The sequence below is a fragment of the Trachemys scripta genome, unplaced genomic scaffold (assembly GCF_013100865.1).
Source record: "Trachemys scripta elegans isolate TJP31775 unplaced genomic scaffold, CAS_Tse_1.0 scaffold_84, whole genome shotgun sequence".
Classification (NCBI taxonomy): Eukaryota; Metazoa; Chordata; order Testudines; family Emydidae; genus Trachemys; species Trachemys scripta.
Genome location: NW_023260570.1, coordinates 42057 through 62650, shown reverse-complemented (window position 1 = coordinate 62650; position 20594 = coordinate 42057). Strand labels below are relative to the sequence as shown.

At 48.1% G+C, this 20594-nt stretch overlaps 1 protein-coding gene across 1 annotated transcript in view; it reads right to left on the bottom strand.

Annotated features, from left to right (window-relative positions):
• Positions 1–264: 264 nt before the first annotated feature.
• The window catches only part of LOC117870651 (zinc finger protein 850-like), a 49324-nt gene continuing 28994 nt past the window's right edge, over positions 265–20594 (bottom strand). The window contains exon 4 of the mRNA XM_034757879.1: positions 265–3529. Within this exon, the coding sequence (XP_034613770.1) occupies positions 2284–3529 (1246 nt within the window). The 3' untranslated portion in view covers positions 265–2283. The remainder of the gene's footprint in view (positions 3530–20594) is intronic.

Genomic DNA, 20594 nt, shown 5'->3' with positions numbered 1-20594 from the left:
TGTGTCTGGGGGCTGCCCTAAAGCTGGGCTCTGGGGGGATGGGAGTGCAGGTGTCTGGGCTCTGGGGGCCCCACACAGCCCCCTCCAGCATCCCCCATCTGGAATTGGGTTGTTGTAGGAGTTTCGTTAACTCTCTTCTCCTCGGGGAATCATTTTTGCTGTTGTCTGTATTGTTGACATATTTGTTGACAGGTATTTTGAATAATTGAAACTGGAGTTATATTATGTTACTTTGACAAATAAAACATACAAAATTTTAAAATATTGTGTGCAGAATTTTTATTTTTTTGGTGCAGAATTCCCCAAGAAGTAATTAAAGGGCAAAAACCATCATTAATGAGGAGTTAAGTGCCTGTTGGGATGTTGTCTGCCTGGAGAACCTCAACTTCTGCAAAACTCACATGCCTGAAAAATAGGAAACTAAGAGTTAAGGTTGCCCACACAACCTTAACTCTGCCCTCTTTCAGTCATTCCCCAATGTTCCCCCAAAACACAAACACATCTTCAGTCTGCCAACACCACAACGGCTGAAAGGCACAATCTCTTCTCCTCCATTTACAACCCTTCGACCCAGACCCCCAACTTCAGCTGATCCTGACCAGACGGGTGTGCTGGCTGGCCCTGGTCATGACAGTGACAGCAGAGAAATCCACCACCATCCCACCCCTACTTAGAGATACCCCACCCTTCCACCAACTCCGTACTCTTAAAAGCCTGTGTAGGGGAGCTCATTTTCCCTTGCGATGCTCTGAGCTCCCTAGGATGCAGTGGGAGCTGAGATGGATTCCCACCCCTCTCTCCCCACAGCTGCTCTCATGTGAGAGCCAAAGGGTTACTACAGAGGGAGTTGATAAGGCTCCAACTTGGACTGGCTGATCTCCATCCAGATGCTCCACGGTTCTGACCCATGTAGCTTATTGAAAGACATGACTCGCTATTTCTGTTAATTTTAATGAAATGTATAAAACAAATAAAATGAAGAACACAGCTCACTAAATCTAAACTATTCTTAACACCACTCAACTATCTCTATATAAGTCACTTTCAGTTTCATATAAAATTAAATTCCAGAGCAGGTTCCCATCGGATGACTCAAAAACCAGGAGAGCAGATTCCCCCGTCACTTTCTCCTCTGATCCATTCAAACCGGCTTCACTCAACAGCACTTCATTATTATGGAATCGTGTTATTTACAAAAAAAGAAAATTAGCATAATCGTAATAGGAGAAAACTGCCGAGTTTCTCGTGTGCAAACGATCCCAGATCAGCAGGAAAATGTCCAGAAGTGGCTTTGTCAATAGACAGAAACTGGGATTTAAACTCAGAATGTTTGCACTGTGTTTGGGATCCACGGAAATTCCCCATCCAGGTCTGTGACACTTTCATCTCCAGCCCTAATGAGTCGGATTTAGGATCAATTTGCTATGAAGTGCAGACACTCTTTGGGAGGTGGAGGGGTAAAACAGAGGTGGATAAACTCCATTGTGGCTCAGACAGACGTCTGCACTGCTGGAGTGAGCGGGCCTAGTGATGGTGATGGGGAAGGAGGGAATCCCTCCGACTCACCCCATTTCCTTCTGGTGTCGCAGAGGCTGAAATGATACATTTGTCCCACTCCTGCTCCTCCTCTTTGTTATATTGAAATAGATTTTCAATAAGGGAAATGGCAAAAAGAAAAATACCTGCTGCCCAGCACAACCTGGACCAGCGTGAGAACAACAGGGGATGAGACAATCTGTCGCCAAAGGGGGAAACTTGGCGACTCTAACAATTGCTCTGCTAGTGTGGTGAGAGTATAAATGTGATGCTCAGGGCTTGTCTCGAGTATGAAAGTGTTGATTAGGACAGGTCAAAGGGGAAGGTGCTAGCTAACCCCAACCCCTGTGCCTGTCAGCACTGCACATCTAGCAGGGTGTTTACATTAGGGTAGCTACCTCCAGCAGGCTGGAAAATCCTAGAGGAGGCAAAGCCCAGGTCAATTTTAGATTTCCCCCACCTGAGGTCACCCTTATTAACCCCACTTGAGGCTGATGGACACTCCTGGCCGTAGGGACACACACTCCCATGACCCACAGGACAAAGGAGTTGGTAGAAAGGACCACAGGATTCACTTCAGAGAAGGGTGACCTGCAAAACGAAAAGCAGGCAACTCACCTGGGGGTGCTGAGAGAACAGGATGACGCAAATGGTGCAAACAGCCCTAAAAAGTCCCTGTGTGGGAATTAGCAAATGACTTTAAAACAATCTTTTCTCTGCCCTGCACAAAGTGTTTATGGTATGTCTCTATCCAGTGACATCGCTGATGTCTATTAAGGTGTGAGCTCCAGATGAAACTTTTCCCGCATTCACAGGCTGCTCTCGTGGGTGGATCCTCTGATGATTAATAAGGTCCGATTTAAAAGTGAAGCTTTTCCCGCACTCAAAGCATTCATATGGTCTCTCTCCCGTGTGGATCCCCTGATGTCTAATAAGGGATGAACTCTCAGTGAAGTTTTTCCCGCACTCACAGCACTCATAGGGTTTCTCTCCTGTGTGAATCCTCTGATGTTTAATAAGGCCTGAGCTCTGAGTGAACTTTTTCCCGCACTCAGAGCATGTGTAGGGGCGCTCTCCCGTGTGGATTCTCTGGTGATTAATAAGGCCTGAGCGCTGAGTGAACCTTTTCCCGCACTCATAGCACTCATAGGGTCTCTCTCCTGTGTGGCCTGTCTGATGTTTAATAATGTTTGATTTCTCACTGAACTGTTTTCCCCACTCAGAGCATGTATAGGGTCGCTCTCCTGTGTGGATTCTCTGGTGATTAATAAGGCCTGAGCTCTGAGTGAACTTTTTCCCACACTCACAGCATTCGTAGGGACTCTGCTCTGAGTGGCCTCTCTGATGTGTGCTAAGGTTTGATTTCTGACTGAACTGTCTCCCGCACTCACAGCATGCATAGGGGCGCTCTCCCGTGTGGACCCTCTGATGTTTATTAACGTCTGATTTGAAAGCGAAGCTTTTCCCACACTCACAGCATTTATACGGTCTCTCTCCTGTGTGAATCCTCTGATGTCTAATAAGGGATGAGCTCCGAGTGAAGCTTTTCCCGCATTCACAGCACTCGTAGGGTCTTTCTCTTGTGTGGCTTGTCTGATGTGTAATAAGGTTTGATTTCTCACTGAACTGTTTCCCGCACTCACAACATTCATAGGGTTTCTCTCCTGTGTGGCTATTCTGATGTTTGATAAATTTTGATTTCTCAATGAATTGTTTCCCGCACTCAGAGCATTCGTAGGGGCGCTCTCCTGTGTGGATCTTCTCATGTTTAAAAAGGGCTGAGCTCTGAGCGAACGTTTGCCCGCACTCACAGCATGTATAGGGTCGCTCTCCTGTGTGCATTCTCTGATGATTAATAAGGACTGAGCTCTGAGTGAACTTTTTCCCGCACTCACAGCATTCATAGGGTCTGTCTCCTGTATGGATTCTCTGATGTCTAGTAAGGGTAGAGCTCCGAGTGAAGCTTTTCCCGCACTCACAGCACTCATAGGGTCTTTCTCTTGTGTGGCTTGTCTGATGTGTGATAAGGTTTGATTTCTCACTGAACTGTTTCCCGCACTCACAGCATTTGTAGGGCCGCTCTCCCGTGTGGATCCGCTGATGTCTAATGAGGGTGGAGATCAGAGTGAAGTGTTTCCCACACTCAGTGCATGTGTTTTTTCTCTCTTCTGTGGGTATTCTCTGCTGGGCTGTGATTTCCTTGGAGTTCTGGTGAGTCCCCTGACAATTAATGGATTTGCCCACTTTCTCCCTGGGCTGGATTCCCTGCTGCCTCTCTGGCCTGTCCTGACTCTCACAGGTTTTCCCCTTCACATGACGCCTGGACACATTCCCTTGGGATTCTTGCAATAATCCCCCATGTGCTTCCACTTGCTCTGCATCTTCCTGCTCAGGATTCTGCTCGTTCTCACTCACCGTCCCAGCACCTGCTAGGACAGAGAGAGAAACCTCAGAAACGGGGTGGAAAAGAAGGAAACAAACTGAAATTAGAGCTGGAGAGACAGGAAAAAAACCTTGGTAGTGAATTCTCCTAAAGTTTTCTCCACAGCAGCGAGAAGAGGGGATGTTGAGTAATGTTGAGACATTATCCCCAAACTCCATCCCAGAACCTGCACCCCAGACCCCCTCCCCCACCCAAACTCCCTCCCAGAGCCTTAGGCAGGTAGGGGTGGAGGGCAGGTTCTGGGCACCACCAAAATTTCTACAAACCTGCCACCCCGGAAGAGGCAGAGCAGGGGTGGAGTGGTGGTGCAGCCCAGTGCAGTGGGGGAGCTTTAACAGAAGTAAATCTAACTAAGTGCATGTTTTGTCCTTTGAGTGAGGTGCATTACTGTTGGTGGCGCTTAGCACTTTCCGGGAGGGAGGAGGAGCAGGGAGTCGCGCACTCAGGGGAGGAGGTGGAGAAGAGACGGGGCAGGGGTGGGGCCTCATGGAAGGGGTGGAGTGGGGGCGGGGCCGGAGGCAGTGAAGGGGGGTGTCAGTGATGCGGCCCTCGGGCCAATGCACTAGTCCTCATGTGGCCCTCGTGTTCATTTGAGTTTGAGACCCCTGGTCTATAAGGTGCCACAGGACTCTTTGTTTCTATTTACACCTTTGAAGCTCACCATCTGTACTATGAAACTGACTTTAAGAACTCGACTCTCATCTGCATGGATCACAGTCTTTTAACCAATACACACTTTCTCTTCTTTTTCATAAATCTTAGTTTAGTTAATAAGAATTGGCAGTAAGCATGGATTTGGGTAAGATCTGAACTATTCACTGACCTGGTGGGTAATGTGTCTGAACCTTTGGGATTAGTAGAACTTTTTATATGATGAACAAGATTTTCAGTAATCCTAATCCTATTTAACTTGGCTGTCTGGGTGGGAGCGCAAGGCTACATTGTTCCAAAGGAACTGTGTTACTAAATTCTGGATAAGCAGGAAGGTATTGTAGAAGCTATTTTGTTGCTGAATTGGTGAATCTCATTATTAGAAATAACCACCTGTTTTGGGGATCGTCTGCCCCATTTGTTGCAGTTTGCCCTGACTGAGCAATGTCAGGGTGACCCCACTCCACCGCCCGGGTCACAGCTCCTCTTCAAAGGGGCTCCCAAAACACAGACACAGTAACCCCATGCCCCAGAAAGTTAAGGCTCCGGCCAGAGGGGAAGTCACCTTGGACCTGCTCCTTAATCACAGAGAGACACCCAGACACAATGAGAGTTGTAGGAAGGCTGGGACCGGTGAGCATGGACTGGTGGGAATCAGCACAGTAAGGGATAGGACAGACCGGGGATGTAGACATTACTACAGCAATGGAAAGGGGTCTCCCATTGGCATAGGTCATCCACCTCCCCGAGAGGCAATAGCTAGGTTGATGGAAGCATTATTTTCTGTTTAAAGATCAATTTTTCTAACTACACTAAAAGCCATATTTATTCGAATTGTCTTGATATTTTCTGGGATTTATGGGCATTCCAGGAAGGGTTATTGGTCCAAATATGGAGTGATTCGATCACGAGGTTCCTGAGAAACAGCCCTGCCACCAGAGGCAGCTTTTTACAAAATCATCTTGCTCATTTAACATTCAACTGGGGTTGAAACTATAGTTCTTCTTGTTCCCTGACAGATCTCAGTCACTTGACTTTTTCAGTCCTGGTTTCCTAAAGAGGCAGTGGGTGCTACGTGCTAACTGAGATAAATGCCAATACCTGTAGAATTTGGAATTTCAGAGCAGCACAAGCCAAACTGGTGAGTCCCGGACACTGAAATGCAGTCGTGCTGCAAGATTAAGTTCCTGTTAACTGCTAGAGGGTTTCCTGCAATCTGCTGTCACAGTAAAGGGTTGGCTCAATGGGATGTGCTGTGGCCATTGAATCTGAACCACACCTGAGCCCTCCCTCTGGTAGCTTTCAGTCAACGTGTGTTGTGCATTTTTCTTCTATTCTGCTGAAATTCCACTTGGAAGCTTTGCCCTCTGATTCCAACATGTTTGCATCAAGCGTAGTATTTTAAAATGCCCTAATATCCACATACAGACTTTTGCTCGGTCTGCACTTAAAGTTTTTCCACGTAGCTCTGTAAGTTTGGGGTGTGAAAAATCACACCGCTAACGAACATAGCTAGGAGAGCAAAAGCTCTAGGGTAGAATCATAGAATATCAGGGTTGGAAGGGACCTCAGGAGGTCATCTAGTCCAACCCCCTGCTCAAAGCAGGACCAATCCCAAGACAGATTTTTGCCTCAAAACCCTGGGTTTAGCAGGCCAATGCTCAAACCACTGAGCTATCCCTCCCCCTGTCCCCCCGTGTTATAGTGGCAAAACAAAAACAAAAACCAACAATTATTGAATAAAATCAAGGTAATTAAATGCCCATAAACTACATTAATGTAGAGTTACGGTGGCCCAGTGCTGCCTCCTGCCCTCCCAGCATGTGATGGGAACTAAAGTTAAACCTCTGAAAAGTAGGAAATGAAGAGCTAAAGTACATGTCACAACGACAACACAACCTTAACTCTGCCCCTTCCCTGTCCCTGGAGTTGGAACTCGCCTCTGGGCGTGGAAGGCTGGTGCAAAGGTTAATAAATTACCAGGGAAGTTGCAGCTTCAACATCTCAGGAAGTCTTTGAGTCAAGACTAGATGCCTTTCAAGAAGATCATTTAATCCAACATAAGGTATTCAGCTCAATTTGGCAGGAAATGGATGAAATTATCTGGCCTGTGTTATATAAGAGGTCAGACTAGATGACCTAATAGTCACATCTGGCCATAAAAACCTATAAATCTACAAGAAATATACGGAAGGACTAAGAGAGCATGCCACTGTTTGTGTTGTGTTGCACAGATCAGAATACTGGCATTTACTGGCATCCCCTCCAGCTGTGTGCACTCCATCATCTCTAGCTAGAATATGATGCTAGATGGATTACTGGGAGCATCTTGGCAGAGCTGTGACTCTGATAGGAAGGGAGGTGCATGTGAAACGTGGGGGAACCAAGTCTGCCCCCATTTCTGTGCTGAGTGTTGTAGGTTGTGTCAGTGAAGGTGCACAAGGGCGTGTTCTTGTCATGGAGATTGCCAGCAGCCTGGTGGCATATTTGTAAAGAGAAGTTGTTAGACTTTGTGCTGTTCTGCTCCTGTTCCCACGGTGTTCTGTAGCAGGGGAGGGCAGAGAGCTAGTGTGTGTGTCACTGGCATGCTCTGGTGATGCTGACACAGAGCAGAGTAGAGGTTGCATTGTGGAGGTGACATGAACCTTAACCCTGCATTTCCCCTTCTAAGAACCAAGGGGACAGGAATCCTTACCCAGCGAGGTCACATTCTCATAGTTCTCCTGCATGATGTCTCTGCAGAGGGCTCTCTGAGTGGGGTCCAGCAGAGCCCACTCTTCCCTGGTGAAATACACAGCCACCTCCTCGAAGGTCACCAGCCCCTGAAAGAGCAAGAGCCCAACACTCAGTACCTGCTGCCCCACTCACAGCACCACTATTCATGGGGGAGAGGAGCCAAACAGAAGCTCTGGGTGGTTCGCAGTCAACAAAGTCCCACTCCGCTCAGAGCATCCAGGAAACACCAGGGTGAGGGGACAAAGAGAGAGCCCCTTGTCTCTCCCAGCAGATCCATCACACACTAGCCACAGACACGCAGGAGATGGAGCCCCTAGCAGGGCCCAGGGACAGCTGCCTGGTAGGAAGCGAATGGAGAGTCAATAATTTGAGGAGAAATGGGGGAAGGATCTCCTTGGAACTGATGATCCATATATGATACTGAGAGAGAAAAAGGGAAGAACTGGGGAGAATTTGTATCAATATGTGAGAGGGAAGTGGCACAAACAGGGAAATGATGCAAAGACTTCACCCCTGCCCCCCGGAACTGCACAGAGACAGTTCAAACCTCCCCTCCCCCACATCCCAAGGGACCCCCTCCCCGCCGGGCCCCAGTCTCTGCCCCCCCAATCCCGGCGCGGCCGGGGGCAGACCCTCGCTGCAGCGGCTCCGCTCTGGCTCGGGCGGCCCCAGGTGCTGGCAGCACATGTACAACCAGGGAGCAGATCCCCGGGGGCTGCAGCGTCTGAGCTCCCTGGGGCAGAGTCACTTTCCTGCCCGGCCCCAGCACGTCCCCCGGGGGCTCTCGGTCACCTGCAGTCTCTGGCTCCGCGGCTGGTTCCCCCGGGAGAACGGCCCCTCCCCGGCTGCCCCGTGCCCGATCTCCGGGCTTTGTTCTCCCCAAGTCCTGCCGCCTGCTTCCTCCAGCCCGCCCCGCTCCCAGCTGCTCCTGCCCCTTCCTGTGTGTCCTGCAGATACCAACCCGGGCTGCAGCGCTCCTGGCCGGGGCTGTGTGTGCAGGGGCCGGGCCACCCCCGGCGTGTGTGAGTCGCGGAGGCGCTGCAGGGGCTGCGGCTGGAGGCGGCGGTGCGAGGGGGGGACTCGGTGCAGGCAGGACATTGCTGGGGGGTTTGGTGCATCCGTCGCTTTATTTCGGGCTGTGGGGCGGGGCTCTCCTTCCCCCTCCAGCCCCGCGAGCTTTGTATGCGCCCGGGGGGGGGGGGGGGGGGGTAGGGCGGGCGGCGGATCCGCTGCTCCAAGCGCCTCAGCCATTCCCCTCCTCCCCCCGCAGTTGTGGGGCTCTGAGCTACAGGGGGGGTGTAGTGGCTGGTCCCGGTCACTGGGTGGCTGTGAGGGACACAGCCCGAGCCCCGCCCCCCCAGGGGGATGCTGCAGCAGGGAACTAGAGCGCAGAACACCCCCCCCCCAGCTCCTTGCAGTGGGGGAAGGTGCTGCAGGGCAAGTCCCCCCCCCCCCCCCCCCGCCCGTGGGGGGGGGGGGGGGGGGGACACGGGGAGAGTGTGTGTCTATCTTAGAGGCTTAGACTGCACTGAGCATGCTCAGTAACGTCTGCTGAAGCCACTGCCCTTCTCCCTGCCCTTACTTGGCATCAGATTCCGATGACTGCTTTTTACCTGGGTGATGTAAGCAGAGTCAGGATGAGCTCTACCCTGACATCTGGTGGTGAATTATGGCGAGTGTGGAAAAGAACTCCAGGGGCTGATCTTGTTTGCATAGGTACACCCACCCGCCTGGCATGAAACAACAGCAACTGATAGTCGTTACTTTGGATGGGGTGGGATCCCCAGTTTATCTGTTATTGGGGCAGGAGGAATAAAGTGTTGTTACCTGATTATGTGAATCAAGGCCAGTGGAACTGTTGTATGACAGAAGGACTCACCATTACCTAAGTAGCACTTGCTTGACAAGGGGTATGGGTTACAAACCCCCACAGTGAATTGAGAGAGGTTGGTGGTAGGTATTTATATTTAGTGGTGTGGGCTCTTTCTGTGAGCCTGAAACATCAATTGCACTGCCCCCCTTCCTGCTGCCACCCACCTGTTGAATGTCAGAGTTAACTTTGATTCCATTAGGAGTCTAGTTACAAGCTGCTGAGCTGAGTTCACTTTGGGCCAATGATGCACTAGCACTGGGGCTTCCCTACTAAGAGCTGAAATCACTAAAGAGCCAAAGTTACTAAGAGCTGAGATCACTGAGGCTGTGTTAACTAGTGGGGAAACCTGAAGCTATATGCCAAGTGGATGGCGGAGCAGTTTGCAGGGCCGGCTGGAGGAGCAGCTAGCAGAGCGGAGCCTTGCGGGGATGGTTGGAGCGGTCCAAGGGACAGTTGAAGTGGAGCGGAGCCAAGTGGCTCAGAGGTCGGTGAGTGGAGCAGAGCGGAGCAGCTGGCAGAGCAGAGCAGTTCGTGGGACGGCAGGAACGGCTCACGGGACAGCTGGTGGAGTGGAGCGGCTCGTAGTGAAGGCTGCGGCGGAATCCCACGGAGAGGCAGCCGGTCGGCCACGGATCATGTAAGGTGCCCCTTAACACTCTGCGTGCCCCCCCCCCAGCCTTTTGAACTCTGGGGCTGCACTGACCAGGAACAGAGACTTTAGGGTGTTATTGGACTTTTGGGACTTTGGTGGTTCTTGGGTTGCTGGTTTCAAGAACCAACAGGAAAGGACACGGCCCAATTTGCTGGGGTGGGTCTTCGCTCATGGTTTGGTCTATGAACTCTAGTTGTGGTGTTTAATGCTATGTCGTTTACCTCCCAATTTAATGCTATGTCGTTTACCTCATGTTATTAAACATTTTCTGCTATACCGAGGCTCTGTGCTTGCGGGAGGGGAAGTATTGCCTCTTTGAGGCGCCCAGGGGTGTGTGTAAGATTTTCCCAGGTCACTGGGTGGGGGCTCGAGCTGGTTCTGTGTCACGCTGTTGGGAAGGGACCCCTATGTACTGAACCCAGCCCTTGGTGCTATCAACTTGGCCTGGCAGAAGGGTTACAGTTAAAAAGGGGCAAAGGGTGTAAATCGGACAGGGGGCTGGCCAGGGTCTGAGCAGGGGGTGGAAATTGACTGGTCGGGGAGGGGGGCAGTCAAGCAGCTGGTGGCAGGGTTAGGATAGGGACTGAAGGACAAAATCAGGGTTGGGGGGATGAAGGAACCAGGGGTAAGCTCCTGGGGTGAGGCGCTGCCTGAGGGTGACAGAGGCAAAACCCCGGCACAGGCAGAGGGGGGAACAGTTGTACTCCAGTGCGACACCGGTGTTTGCAATAATAGGGTGGGGGCAGGGCCGGCGCTTCCATTTAGGCGACCTGGGTGGTTGCCTAGGGCACCAGGATTTGGGGAGGCGGCATTTTGCCGCCCTTGGCGGCAATTCGGCGGCGGGGGGTCCTTCCGCGCTCCGGGTCTTCGGTGGCAATTCTGCGGTGGGTCCTTCACTTGCTCCGGGACCCGCTGCCGAAGTGCCCCAAAGACCGGGAGCGCGGAAGGACCCCCCGCCTAGGGTGCCAAAAACCCTGGCGCCACTCCTGGGTGGGGGCGGAGCAGAGGAGCTTTTTTATTTCCCCTCCCACAGGACAGCACCTCTCACATGGACTTCCCAAGGCTGGGTTCTTAAAGGCACAGGCATCCCAATGCCTAGTCACTGCAGCTCCTCTCTGTCTGATGTCACCTACTGAGGTGCTGCAGGAGACTTGATGCAGTGAAATGTTTTACATACACCCCCTCACACTACCTTACACATCAGTTACTGCTCCTGTTAGCCCATTGAGACAGAGAGAGATTTTCACACTACAGGGGACTGAACTGTCTTTGTGCAGCCAGGAAATTCCAGGGGGAGAAGGATGGGTGGTGGGGGGCAGGGGGGGGGGGGGGGGAGAGGAGGTAATTGCTTCCTTTCCCTGTTTGTGCCACTTGCCTCTCAAATATTGATACAAATTCTCTCTACTTCTTCCCCTTTTCTCTCTCAATATCACATATAGATAAAAAAATCCAAGGAGATCCTTCCCCCACTTATCCTAAAATTAATGACTTTCCATTCTCTTCCTACCAGGCAGCTCTCCCTGGGCCCTGCTAGGGATTCCATCTCCTGCATGTCTGTGGCTAGTGTGCGAGGGATCTGCTGGGAGAGACAGGGGGCTCTCTCTTCATCCCCCCACCCTGGTGTTTCCTGGATGCTCTGAGCGGGGTGGGGTGGGACTCTGTTGACTGTGGCAGGGCCGGCTCTAGGTTATTTTGCTGCCCCAAGCGAAAAAAAACACAAAAAACCTCCGGGAGTGCAACTGCCGAAGCAAAAAAAAAAAAAAAGAAAAAAAAAGAAAATGGTGGCCAGAATGCCACCCCTGAAATTGTGCTGCCCCAAGCACGTGCTTGGTTTGCTGGTGCCTAGAGCTGGCCTTGACTGCGGTCCACCCAGAACTTCCATTTGATTGGCTTCTCTCCCCCGTGAATGGTGGGGCTGTGAGTGGGGCAGCAGGTACTGAATGTTGGACTCTTGCTCTTTCAGGGGCTGGTGACCTTTAAGGAGGTGGCTGTGTATTTCACTAGGGAAGAGTGGGCTCTGCTGGACCCCACTCAGAGAGCCCTCTGCAGAGACATCATGCAGGAGAACTATGAGAATGTGACCTCGCTGGGTAAGGATTCCTGTCCCCTTGGTTCTTAGAAGGGGAAATGCAGGGTTAAGGTTCATGTCACCCCCACAATGCAACCTCTACTCTGCTCTGTGTCAGCATCACCAGAGCATGCCAGTGACACACACACTAGCTCTCTGCCCTCCCCTGCTACAGAACACCATGGGAACAGGAGCAGAACAGCACAAAGTCTAACAACTTCTCTTTACACATATGCCACCAGGCTGCTGGCAATCTCCATGACAAGAACACGCCCTTGTGCACCTTCACAGACACAACCTACAACGCTCAGCATTGAAATGGGGCAGACTTGGTTTTCCCAAGTTTCACAGGCACCTCCCTTCCTATCAGAGTTACAGCTCTGCCAAGCTGCTCCCAGTAATCCATCTAGCATCATATTCTAGCTAGAGATGACGGAGTGCACACAGCTGGAGGGGATGCCAGTAAATGCCAGTATTCCCATCTGTGCAACACAACACAAACACTGACAGGTTCTTTTAGTCCTTCTTCATATCTCTTGTAGATGTATAGGTTTTTATGGCCAGATGTGATTATTAGGTCATCTAGTCTGACCTCTTCTGTAACACAGGCCACAGAATTTCATCCATTTACTGCCAAATTTAGCTGAATACTTTGTGTTTGACTAAATCATCTTCCCGAAAGGCATCTAGTCTTGATCTGAAGACTTCCTGAGATTGAGAAGATACCACTGACCTTTGTAGTTTGTAAACCTTTGCACCAGCCTTACTGAACCGTTTCCAGTGGCGAGTGTCAACCCCAGGCTTAGGGAAGAGGCAGAGTTAAGGTTGTGTTGTGGTTATGGCTGTACTTTAACTCTATAGTTCCTAGCATTCAGAGGTTTAACTTTAGCTCCCACCACATGAGGGCAGGAGACAGCACTGGGCCACCGTAACGCTGCATTAATGTAGTTTATGGGCATTCAATTATTTTGATTTTATTTACTGGATTTTTTTTGCCACTATGACTGTGTGTAATCTAGAGCTTTTCCCGGCATAGCTATGACCGTTAGCAGTGTGATTTTTCACACCTAAATTTATAGAGCTAAGCTGGCAAAACTTTTAAGTGCAGACAGAGCAAGAGTCTGCATGTGGATTTCAGAGCACTTTAAACCAGTGGCTCTCAAACTTTTGTACTGGTGACCTCTTTCACACAGCAAGCCTCTGAGTGCGACCCCCCCCCTTATGAATTAAAAACTCTTTTTTATATTTAACACTATTATAAATGCTGGAGTGAAGCGTGGTTTGGGGTGGAGGCTGACAGCCCACGACCCCCCATGTAATAACCTTGTGACCCCCTGAGGGGTCACGACCCCCAGTTTGAGAATCCCTGCTTTAAACGATTACTCTTAACCCAAACATTTTGGAATCAGAAGGCAAAACTTCCAAGAGGAACTTCTGCAGACTGCAATAAAAATGCACAGCACACATTGTCTGAAACTATCAGAGGTAGGGCTCAATCTCAAATTCATGGGTGTAGTTTAGGTTCAATGGCCACAGCACATCCCCTTGAGCCAACCCTTTACTGTGACAGCAGAGTGCGGGAAACCCTCTAGCAGTTAACAGGGATTTGGTCTTACAGCACATGTGCATTTCAATGTCAGTGACTCATCAGTTTCGCTTATGCTGTTCTGAAATTCCAAATTCTACAGGTATTGACTTTTCAGTCCTGGTTTCCCAAAGAGGCAGTGGGTGCTACGTACTAACTGAGATCATGTCTACACTTACCTCCGGAACGATCGATCCAGCGGGCGTCAATTTATCGCATCTAGTAAAGACGCAATAAATCGACCACTGAGTGCTCTCCCGTTGACTCTGGTACTCCACCGGAGCAAGAAGCGTAGGTGGAGTCGACGGGGGAGTGTCAGCCGTCAACCTACCGCAGTGAAGACACCACGTAAGTAGTTCTAAGTACGATGACTTCAGCTACGCTATTTTCGTAGCTGAAGTTGCATAATTTAGACCGACTTAGCTTGCCCCCCACCCTCCCGCTAATGTAGACCAGGCCTGAGATAAATGTCAAGTGACAGAGATCCATCAGGGAACAAAGAGAACCACAGTTTCAGCCCCTGCTGTGTGTAGTAAAATGTTAAAAAAACAAGATATTATACAGCAGAAAATCTGCCCTTATAAATCCTGAAACAGGAACCGAGGAGGCAGCTGTCCATTTAGTTATTAATCCCAATCACAGAACTTCACTCAGGCCGTGTAATCCACACTCAGACGCTTGAATATTTCAATTCTAACACCAAATTATTGTTGACATTTAAGCCACAACTTCAGAGCTTCTGCCTTAGATCTCGCCAGCATGTAGCTAACCTTCTGCCGGTGGCTTCTACAGATAAATACCTTAATACAGGCACAGACATTAATACACAGAATGTTAATGGTATGTATCCAACAGCTCAGGTTCTTTGAACACTTTCACAGAACTAGGAGCACATGATCAATCATTTGGTAGGGCAGCATTTTAGGGTTATTTAGATTTGGGCCTTATTCTTTTTAGCTCCTTTCCTGCATGGATGTGACAGGTTTCATACACACATGCACACACTGAGCCCCAGTGTACCACCAGAGTAAAATAGAAAGGCTGGGATGTCTCCCACTTGATAAAAATAAAGTGTGATGTTGCACTCCATATGTTTTATGGAAATATGCTAATGAGTGTAAATATAATGTAATTAGAATATGCTTTATGCAAAAGGTCTCTTGTAAGGTATCATTACAAAGTTTATGATCTACTGAGTGTGTTCATCCTATTTGTTTGCATGGATTATTTCTATGTCTGGAGTTAGGAGAATAAGATATAAACTTGTATTACTGATGTAAACATGTTAAGTGGAAGCCATTAAGGGTGCTTCAGAATCAATCACCTGTAAATGGCTCTGTTTACTTACAAACCTTCCGGGGGTACGTGCCAGGCAACCTTGTAGAATGGAGACTAGGGGTCTCACAGGACATGTGAACATGTCACATGATACTGGAATCCATCTTAAACCTGGTGCTTTTCCATTTATAAGGTGGGGTGGGAACCCAGAGAGAGACAAAGGATTCCTGCCTTTAGATATAAAGATATAAAAGGGGGTGGAACAGAACAAAGGAGGCTGCCAGTCATGAGAAATCCCCTAGTTACCACCTGAGCTGCAACTAAGGATTGTACCAGGGGAAAGGATTGGGCCCAGACTAGGAAGAAGTCTGGTCTGTGAAAGAAGCTTATTGGAACATCTCTGAGAGTGAGATTTACCTATATTCAGTTTCTTAATGTATTAGGCTTAGATTTATATGTTTTGCTTTATTTTGCTTGGTAACTTACTTTGTTCTGTCTGTTATTACTTCAAACCGCTTAAATCCTACTTTTTATACTTAATAAAACCACTTTTGTTTATTAATTAACCCAGAGTAAGTGATTAATACTTGGGGGAGCAAACAGCTGTGTATCTCTCTCTCTCAGTGTTATAGAGGGCGGACAATTTATGAGTTTACCCTCTATAAGCTTTATACAGTGTAAAACCGATTTATTTGGGGTTTGGATCCCATTGGGAGCTGGGTGTCTGGGTGCTGGAAACAGGAGCACTTGCTGAGCTGTTTTCAGTTAAGTCTGCAGCTTTGGGGGGTGGTTCAGACCCTGGGTCTGTGTTGCAACAGGCTAGCATGTCTGGCTCAACAACGCGGGGTTCTGGAGGCCCAAACTGGCAGAGAAAATGGGCTCAGAGGTAAATTCAGCACGTCAGGTGACAGTCCCAAGGGGGTCTCTGTGACCAAACCCGTCACACAAAGTCGGAAAAATAGAAAACGTAACAATCAGATATTGAAACTGATGAGTGATTCCAACTCTGCAGCTCTTTGGACTCCCATGGAGTAGGCGGTAGAGCTGCAGTCAAGGAGCCAGGCAATGGGGTTGCCGGCTCAGTACTTCACATTCGCAAGCTGTCTCAGGTACGAGGAGACAGGTCAAGGCAGGCACAGCCTGGTGTTGATGTTACAACTTCCTTCCCCAGAGGGGATCAGTCTGGGAGTCCTGGAATGTCCATCTTTCTTAGACAGGTTCCTGGTGCAAAAGAGCTTCCACCTTTACCTTGGTCTTCATGGTTGAAGATTCCAGTTCACCCCACATGGCAGTCACTTGCCTGAAGTCTACAGGCAAATGAGGAGTGAAGGACACCTTGGTTACAGACACCGTGTAGGCTTAGAGTATGTCTACACCGTGGCCGGATCCATTTCATGTGAGGCAGACTTTGGGCTATCGTCAGTTTGGAAGAGTCCGAATTAACCCAGCAGTTTTCTTAAAATATCAGTTGCTGTGAACCATATGCACTGTGGAAGTTTGAACCCCAAAGATCTCAAAAATAAAAGAAATTCAAGGACAGTTTTGGGGAGGTTTCCATACATAAAAAGGCTGAACTTTGACAATGAGCTTCCTCAAAAAAGGAAAAGGGGTCTCAGCTCCCATAAAAATAACAGGTGAAACAAAAAATAACAGAAAAACTACCTATTAGCTCATGCATCCATTGCCACTTGTATTGGTGGGTTTTTGTTTGTTTGTTTGTTTGTTTGTTTTTTATTGTAAAGCATTTAGGCTGCTTTTGTAGATAAGTGCTAATAATCTATCTTCTTCCTAGAATTCTCAGGAGGTTATATGAGTATTTTTAAATAGTGCAGGTTGCAGTGAGGTCTTAATAAGCTCAGGATCGGGCTCTAAACTGCTGTCAAGTCCACACAGTGAATAAACTGAAAAAACACTTTGATCTTTCGGTTGTAGTGATCTTATGGGTAAATTACAGCAATCCAAGGTTAAAAGAAATAGATCTGTTATTTTATTTTGATTGGTGTTGCTTTAAGAAGCTGCTTTCATGCTATTTACTCTCTCTTAGATACTGACCCTGCAAACAATTATGCAGGTGTAGGGCGCCCATGTATAGGTGCTGGCAGGATTGGGGCTTTAGTGAATGAATACTGGAGCAAAAGCATGTGGCTAGGCCTAGCTCATGACATTTGCATGATTACATTTCAAACAAAGTTTACATAGGTGTAAGAAAGAAAAGGATTCTTTTAACAACATAATTCTTTTGGAGTGTTGTAGGTATCTGAAAACTGTGATCTTAATGATTTTTTAAAAAAATCCTGTGTTATTAATTAATACATGGTCAATTGTTAAAACTGGAAGAACTTTACCATGGATCCTGTTTGTTTGGCCTTTCAATTAGAGGTGGATTACAGACAAATGATTTCCATGAAGTTTTAGAATTTGTTTGGGGAGAGGTATTGGAAACCATTAAGGCCAGATCTTTGCTATCTGGTATAGTTCTGGCTCTTCAGAGTACTCCCATTGACTTAGAGTATGTCTACACTTGCCATTTAAAGCGGGGAAAAAGTCCCTTTTTTGCGCAAAAACCATGGGAGCGTCTACATTTGCCAATGACTTTTTGCAGTGAAACTCAGAAGTTTCACTGCAAAACAAAAACCACCCCCATGAGAGGCGTACAGCTCTTACCAGTGATGCTTTTGCGGTGATCTGCAAGTGAAGACACGTTCTTCTTGCTTACACAGCTTTTAGCCTCCACAGGATATCCCACACTGCCTAGGTGACTCTTCTGGCCAGCAACTCTGCTGCTTTGTTGCCAGGTAAACAGACATCCACCCCTCCCCCTGTAAAACCCCAGGAACTTTGAAACTCCCCTTCCTGTTTTCTTGGCAAGTGCTCACTTATCTGGCCAGGTGACAATGCCGGCTCCATGGAGCAAACGGTCCCCTGCTTTGAGCAATGCTGAGCTCCGGGAGCTGATCAGTGTTTGGGGAGAGGAGGCTGTGCAGGGACCCAGGATGCCCCGTGATCACCCTCCCCCCCCCTTCCCACAAGACCCATCCTCAAACTGGAGAGAGCTGCACTGTGGGATAGCTGCCGTAGAGCGCCGCTCTCATTGGTGATGGAAGTGCTGCAAATGTAAACACTTTCTGATGCCTGTGGAAGTAAGTGAGTACCCAAACCAGTGCTTTACTTTCACCTATCACCGGTAAAACTTACAGCTCAAAAACTCTGTAAGTGTAGACATAGACTCAGAAGTAGCAAGCACTAGGTGTGGTGCTGGGTGTTTTGTAAGATAAAGACCTTATTTGCAAGCTCTTTGAAGCAGGGATCTGTTTGCAAACTCCGAAGCCATGTGTCAATGTGCTCCAGGGCTTCTACTCTTTGAGTTGGTGACACACACACACAATGTGAGAGTTTCAGACCAGGAGAACTTTGTCTGTTTCTACAGGGCTCTGTTGCACTTGCACAGCGTGAGTCCTAAACACTCATTTAAAATACCCATAACCAACCACCTGATGTTTTACTTCCCTTCGTATTTTCAGTGTTGTCACTTGTTTGTTTGGGGTTTTCTTTCCTATCTGTGTTGATTTATTACTTATTTTTACTGTTCTATGTGTGGGAAGTATTCAATAAATTAAGAGTTGACATCCCATAGAAATGGTATAAGCCTGAGTGAATACCCTTTATTCTCCTTTCCAGTATCAGAAAATATTGTATTAGTATTTGTGATGAGAGCATGACTCTTTCTAGTTGACTCATCGATTTGTTTAGCATCTTAAAGCTGAGCTGTGTGTGCAGATAATATGCATGCAAGGGGGATAGTTTTGTGAACTGCAAAAGTCCGTAGCATGCTAGTGTTTTGGCAGATGCTTCATTTTTTGAGATTTAGTGGTCAGACTCTATGGTAGGAGTAGGTTATTAAATTGGGCCTCTGGTGCATATTTTTTATGCTTTTACTTAATGGCCATGGCTTTGTTTTATTTCTATAGCTGTCTTCAGTATGCCACATTTTGGTGTGTTTACTAACTTGCGTTGTTAGAAAGGATGATAAAATACATGTACTCTGAGGGCAGTGTCAATTTTCTTTGTATTTGATTTCATATTAAATAAACATCTTAGGCAGTGCAACTTGTTCATTATCTCTTGTTTTCATATTTTTCTTCTTCCTCCATACCTATGAACTGTTTAAGAATATATATTATATCTAGGGTTTTTGTTTGCACTTGTGGTGCACATCCGCACATACCTCGAGATTGGTGCTGCACATAACAAAATTGAACCTGCACATAGATGGAAAATATTCAAGGGAACATTGGTTAGTGGTGTGACTGTGTGGATCAGTTCATGATGGCTGAAAAACGGCGGGGAATTGTTACCTTCTGTAGCTTCCACGGGAGCCCGGGACCGACAACATGGAACACCCGTAACTGACACAGCTCCGCTGGCAAAACTTTTAAGAAGAGACCAGGCAAGGGTCTGCATGTGGATTTCAGAGCACTTAAAACTATTACTCTTAACCCAAACATTTTGGAATCAGAGGGCAAAACTTCCAAGAGGAACTTCTACAAAATGCAATAAAAATGCACAGCACACATTGTCTAAAAGAATGTGCTTTTGGATGTTTGAAAGGGCGCTGGCGCAGTTTACTGACTCGGTTAGATCTCAGCACAACCAATATTCCAATTGTAATTGCTGCTTGTTGTGTGCTCCACAATATCTGTGAGAGTAAGGGGGAGATGTTTATGGCAGGGTGGGAGGTTGAGGTAACTCACCTGGTGGCCAATTTCACACAGCCAGACAACAGGGCAATTAGAAGAGTGCAGCAGGCATGCTGCGCATCATAGAAGCTTTGAAAGCCAGTTTCGTGACTGGCCAGGGTACGGTGTGACAGTTGTGTTTGCTTCTCTTGAAGTTACCCATCCCCTATATATATGAAAGGAAATAAAGTCAAAATTGTTTAAAAACTGTTCTTTATTATTTGTTGCACAACACATTGACAGAAATCAGAAGGTAGACGGGGAGGAGGGGGGTATTGGGTTAGGGGCGTGGAGGAGGAGGGAAGGACAAGTCCAGAAACCAAATCAAAAGTTTGCATATGCCAGCTTTCTGAGTTTGTTGGTCCCCATAGCCTCCACCCTTGTATTCTTGGGCATCTGGGTGAGGAGGCTATGGATCTTGGGGAGGAGGGAGGGCGGTTATACAGGGGCTGCTGTGGCAGTCTGTGGTCTTGCTGCCTTTCCCGCATTAGATCCACCATACAGTGGAGCATGTCAGTTTGCTCCCCCATGAGCTTGACCATAGCATCCTGCCTGCTCTCATCGCACGCGTCCCTCCTCTCTTCGTGTTCATGTAATGCTTTATGGGACTCCGCAATTGTTTGCCTCCACGCATTCAGCTGGGCCCTATCACTGTGGGAGGACTGCATGAGCTCGGCAAACATGTCCCGAGTTTGTTTTTTCCACCTTCTAATCTGGACCAGCCTCTGGGACGGAGTAGATAGGGGCCACGTTGAAACATTTGCACCTGCGGGAGGAGAAAAAGGGAGGGTAGTATTTTAAAAGATACATTTCAGAGAACAAAGGGAACACTCCTGCTCAGTGAAACAGGCAAATTCATAGTACACAGCACATGTTCTTTCTGTACAAGTTAGCATTTTGCCTCTTATACTGAAGTGCCTGCCACTTTGGTGTGAGTAAGCCATCACACATGGCCGGGCAACAGAATTCAGCTTGTAGGTAGCCTAGGGGCACGTGGGGTTCTGCTTCTGCTAAATTCATTTCAATGCTTTCAAAC